General features: G+C 41.7%; 1 protein-coding gene across 4 annotated transcripts; it reads left to right on the plus strand.

The window, feature by feature from the left end:
- The first annotated feature begins 1,601 nt into the window (after positions 1 to 1,601).
- Positions 1,602 to 5,228, plus strand: LOC133968063 (eukaryotic translation initiation factor 4 gamma 3-like). 4 transcript variants are annotated; one of them, XR_009924083.1, is made up of 7 exons: positions 1,602 to 1,982; positions 2,955 to 3,007; positions 3,517 to 3,797; positions 3,904 to 4,002; positions 4,123 to 4,242; positions 4,536 to 4,698; positions 5,007 to 5,228. XR_009924083.1 is itself a non-coding variant. In XM_062403879.1 (2 exons), exons 1-2 carry the CDS (start codon positions 1,704 to 1,706, stop codon positions 3,081 to 3,083), a joined length of 408 nt encoding a protein of 135 aa, XP_062259863.1. In that variant the 5' UTR covers positions 1,602 to 1,703; the 3' UTR covers positions 3,084 to 3,510. The 4 variants fall into 4 exon arrangements, 1 of the variants encoding a protein (XP_062259863.1); XR_009924084.1 differs by lacking the exon at positions 3,517 to 3,797; XR_009924085.1 differs by lacking the exon at positions 2,955 to 3,007.
- The last annotated feature ends 240 nt before the right edge of the window (positions 5,229 to 5,468 follow it).

Genomic DNA, 5,468 nt, shown 5'->3' on the forward strand with positions numbered 1-5,468 from the left:
TTAATTTGATTCACAAAATCTGGATCCACACTAGATTTCACCAGTTTATGGAAATTACCACTCTAAACATCTAGATTCTTGAACGTGAAACTGTAACAATAAAACATAACCTCCTTTGTGGAGGAACTAATCAGCTGTCTGGTAAAACGGGTGTGGATGCAGATTGGAAACTGAAAATGGTTGGGAACTCTGCAATTCATTTATCATCATGTTAATGTATATATACTTGTTAATAGTGGAATATGTGGGAAATGTGCTCATTTTTTTTTTGTTGATAATAAGTTTCTCCTTCTCCTCTTAACTTGCAGTATCGCGACAGAAAACCCTATGTGCGACGTCCTCAGCAGTATCAGGACCATCGCACCTACGAACCTCGTCCTGGGCCAGAGGGGAGGCACCCTCACTACCCAGAACAATATCCATCATCCCGGACTGCGGAGAGATGGGTGAGTATCTTAGGAGATCCTGTTGGCCGCTCCAGGAACTACATTCCTAAGTTCAGTTCAGTTCAGTCGTCAACTCGATTCGAGTTAAATAGATTAGAATTGAGGTCAGTTGGGTCAAATGGTTCAGCTGAGCTCAATGGTTCATTTAGGTTGAGTTCAGATGTTAAGTTGAATATATTAACATCTTATCTCTATAGAAACATTTATTGTTTTGCTTATGATGTCAGCTGATAAGAGCCTTTCATAGACATATCAATATTGCTTTTATTTTACAGAATGAAAAATGGAAAAACGATAATACAATTTCTATATATTTTCTTGTATTTATGTTTTATTTCAATTTATAGTTCATGTCCATGGTTAGTGGATTTGATACATCATGTATAAGTTCTTAGCAGTGTGAAACACAGCTGACGGCTCACACACATTGTGTCATTGTCCTCCCAGATCCGTAACCTGGACCCTGATCAGCGTGGCAGGGACGACCCAGAGGAGATCATGGCAGAGGGTCAAGGGAGCAGGTATTCATCTCCTCCTGGAGGTCACCGCTCCTCTCGCCCCACCCAACAACAGGTCAGGCTCTCTCTCTCTCTCTCTCTCTCTCTATCTATATCTCTCTCTCTCTCTCTCACGATTGCCCAACCAGCCAGCTCTTCACCATGTGTGTGGCAGACAGGGCACAGCGCCTGTGTCATTTACACGTCTCACTTTCTCATAAGAAGAACACCATGACTCCAAACTGTTACATGTCTGTTGGCTGTCGCTCAGGACATTATCTAGTTAAAGACTTACAGATAACAAATATTGGAAATAACCCAAAAGAGCAATTTGCTACGATCACTACACACTACTTATCTACAAAGTGTGATGTCAGCAGGGCTCCTTGAACTTAGAAGGAACCTTTTATAGTACGTTATGTTATCGGTCTTCCTGCGGCGGTTTCACACACAAATTTTGCCGTAAAAAAAAAGTCCCTGGTTGGCTTGTTGAACCTGAAGCTGTCACAGTCACAACATGTCACAGTTTTTAAACAGAATAATTATCACATTACTTATATGTGAAGAACTGTTAAGTGTAGTTTGTGGTACAAATATTACCTTTTGCTGATTTAATACTGAAGACCTGTATTCATCTGTACTTTTCCTTCTTCCAGATGATGAGCCAAAACTGCAGCCCGTTGGTCTGAGGTCTTCCTCACCTGGGCTTGTGCCACCTGATGTTCAGCCAAAGAATTCAGGGAATGCCTGCAAACCAGTTATGAAGAGGGTAAGCCTCCCAGCGGAACCAGAGTCAGATATAACACCTGTTATATCCCCTCATTCCCCTCATTCCCCTCAGGACCTGTTCAAGGAGGTCCGCAGTATCCTGAACAGGCAGACGCCTCAGAAGTTCCTCCAGCTGGTGAAGCAGGTGAAGGACTCGCCCATCGACACGGAGGAGCAGCTCAAAGGAGTCGTGGACCTCCTGTTTGAGAAAGCCATGGACGAGACCAGCTCATTGGTGGCCTACGCGAAGATATGCAACTGCCTCGCCACGGTAAGCAGATCGCTTAGCTGAGAAGAGAAGTGTGTCGACTTTGGAACGAGAGTCTTGTGTTTGTAATGTAATTGTTTGAATTGGGTTTGGAGAAGTACATAAATATAGCTTTCTCCTAAACTCTAAATTCATCAGATGCAAAAAACGATGGAGGAATTAGGTGTAATCTTTTAAACATCTATCGGAGGGGTGTGCACGAAGTGTGTCAATATGCAGTCAACAACTTGCTAAATGTTTATGCAGCAAATGGATCAATTGGTTCATATTCAGCTCTGCCTTCATGCAGAATAATGCTGTGAAAAGCAACACAATTCAGTACAGTGAGATGATGAGGTATTATTGTTTTGATGCCTCTAGAGTCTACACCAGACGACACCCACTATTTATTAAGGAGTTTGAAAATCTGTCACAAATAATGAAAAAAACACAATTTATTAAACGTGCATATCCTTAATTATGAACTCTATTAACAAGAGTTCTGGAAAACTATTACATTTTCTCTCTGCCATCATTTGATAACATAACCTAATGTAGCATGTATTAAAAGTATTATTTAATTCCGCCAGAAATCCTTCTGTTTTTGTTAATTAATGATTTTGTACTGTGTTTCACATGTGTTTGGCGCCCTCTGTTGGTCGCGAGTCGCTATTGTATTTATCCTCCCGGTTTTCACCAGAATGTTCTAGATCTGGCTGAGATCGTACGTATCATTTACAGCGCGACACTAATGTGTAAAGTTTGTAATTTAGGTAATCTGTAAGTTGTTTAAAATGTGTCATGTGTTTCATACGATCATATTAGTCGAGTTGCTTAATTCTTTTATGGTTTATTTTCATTTTTGAGTTAGTTCAGAGTGTTACAGCAAGCTAGCATACATGTATTAAGTTTGCTAGCTTGCTTGTGTAAGTGCGTAGGTGTCCGTCATTTTGTGTCCTGAAGAATGCCTTCTGAACTGTGTATTTCTTTTTTTAGGCATGTGACCAAATGATGAATGTTTTCTGTTCTTTTGCTGAACCTCTGAACAGGTATGTTTTGTTGCATAAGACTCGTGTTGATTTTGGAAATATAAGATTTGATTATTTGAATGATGTGTTTGATTGAATGTGAGACATTCAAAGGTAATTGTAAATTATAGTTTTTTATATTTATTTTTATGAATACTTTGACTAAATTGGAACTTATTATTTCTTATATAGGTCTTTTTGTTTTTATTATACACGAGAATGTTCTAGATCTGGCTGAGATCGACATGTGACCAAATGATGAATGATTTCTGTTCTTTTGCTGAACCTCTGAACAGAAATAAAAGTCCTGTGTTAAGGAAAGAACAAGTCCTGGTCATCCATTTTTAGACACAACGCAGAGAAAATCACCACCAGAGAGAGACCGGTTACACTTACATATATTAGTCAGTAAAATCAAAATAATCCAGATACGAAAATGTTAATTTGTTGATATATAAAAACAAATTATTTATATTATCTGAATGCTTATGTTCTCTATTGACTTCATTCCACTTACTGTTCACATGCAGCTCACAGTGCCCACCCCTGACAAACCACAAAAGACAGTGAACTTTCGCAAGCTGCTGATAAGCCGCTGTCTTTGAATATAATCTACAGGATTATATGCGGCTGGTTTCCATTTCCAAAATTATATATTCAGAGAAATGCGTTGTTTGCAGGGATGAAGATGTGATGTGAACTTTTTGTCAGCAGTGTTTTTGACATTAGTGCAGTGAAGATCAGTTCATGTCTCTGCTTTCATCCCACCAAGATGTTTTCTTCTGAACGTGTCAGATAATTGATTTAAGAGGTGATTCTGCAACCTGCTGTCTGATGGATTGAATGGAGTCAAGCTGAACATGACCTTCATGTCTCCAATTAAACGTCTTTCTCCCTCTGTGTCTCACCTCTCTCAGATGGATCACTATTTCAACTCTATGGAAGATATCGTCACAGAGGGGAAGACGTCCCCTCGGATACGGTATATGTTGCAGGATACTATAGACCTGGTTTCGGTGAGTGGGTCTTGATTTTCCTTTCATTTGCACAATTGTAAAGAGTCCAACATTCAAATTCTTCAAAGTAAGATGGATTTTACCACAGAGATTTATTTCACCGATCTGTTTGATGACCAGGAACATGGCAGGATCCAAAACCCGTTCAGCAGATCCACAACGAGGCAACGATTGAGGATCAGGAGGAGCCAAGGAGCGTGCAGCAGCCACTGCTCTCCGAGGACACCAAGATACAGCCAAGTAAGGGCCTGCAGTCTAAATCCTCTTTAAGGTTTAGAATCTGATATGACCAGTCAAAGTCAGAGAACCCCTAAATTATAAACTTGGAAACCCCACATCTCCATTAATGATGAGGCTTGTTGAACTTGAAGCTGTCACAGTCACAAAATGTCACAGCTTGTAAACAGTTTTATATTTTTTTATTACATTACTTATATGTGAAGAACTGTAAAGTGTAGTTCTTGATACAAATATTACCTTTTGCTGATTGAATTCTGAAGACATGTTTTCATCTGTACTTTTCCTTCTTCCAGATGATGCTCCAACACTGCAGCCCGTTGGTCTGAGGTCTGCCTCCCCTGGGCTTGTGCTGCCTGAAGCCCCCGTGGCTGCACTCCAGCCCCAGGCCTCTAGTCCTGCACAGGTTCCCACTCCTCAACAGAACCAAGGCTCTGAAGCCAGGGGAACTCTGGAAAGGTATGAGATGATAACGCTGTCTGATTTTAAGGATCCTCTCTGTGTTAGGTTTCTCTGAAACATGAGGAGAGTGTCTCTGTGATTCTGATATGTATCTCTCATGTTAGCAGGATATTTATAACTCTGATTAACTAGTTTGCATTGACTTAAAAAGAAATGAGTTAAGTTATTAGGGTTTTGTTTCACTTCTGTTTAGGTCAGTGATAATAATTTGTAGAAGTTCCAAATTGGGTGAAAAGCTTGATGATCAGAGTTTCTCATTTACACTGACATCCTTCCTGACTCTTTGTTTATTTGTCCCCCAACAGTTGAACGGGTTCAAGCAAGAAGCGGAGGAGGCGCAGGAAGCCCAATAACCAGCTGCAGACAGCTGGTCTGAGGTCTGCCTCACCTGGGCTTGTGCTGCCTGGAGCCCCCGGTGAGAGTGGGGAAGCTCAGGCCACTACTCCCCCTACAGAACCGGAGCTTCCCCTCCCCGCCTCTCTCAGCCCCCCGTCCATCGTCTAAGACCTCGTCTCCCTACCTGACGGAGTTGATGACGGCTGTGTGTCAGGCAGCAGTGAAAGGTAAGCTCCCCACCAGCCGGAGCAGAGACTCCTCTGCTCTGCTCCAATCGCACCGCTGATTACAATATGTACTCTCTGCAGAGCGGATGAATTTACTCTGCCTCCTGCTTCTTCACTGTGCAGAAAACACCAGCTGTCCTGTGCACGCCGCCCTCCTGCAGAAGGGACTGCCTGTGGTCCTGGAGGACCGGCACTCGGAGAAGG

The sequence above is a fragment of the Platichthys flesus genome, chromosome 14, assembly GCF_949316205.1.
Source record: "Platichthys flesus chromosome 14, fPlaFle2.1, whole genome shotgun sequence".
Lineage (NCBI taxonomy): Eukaryota > Metazoa > Chordata > Actinopteri > Pleuronectiformes > Pleuronectidae > Platichthys > Platichthys flesus.

Coding starts and splice junctions, on each gene's coding strand:
- LOC133968063 (XM_062403879.1), top strand. CDS start 1,704: ATGAAGAGGGTAAGCCTCCCAGCGGAACCAGAGTCAGATATAACACCT. Junction 1,983..2,954: donor TATGCAACTGCCTCGCCACG/GTAAGCAGATCG, acceptor TTCTTTTTTTAG/GCATGTGACCAAATGATGAA.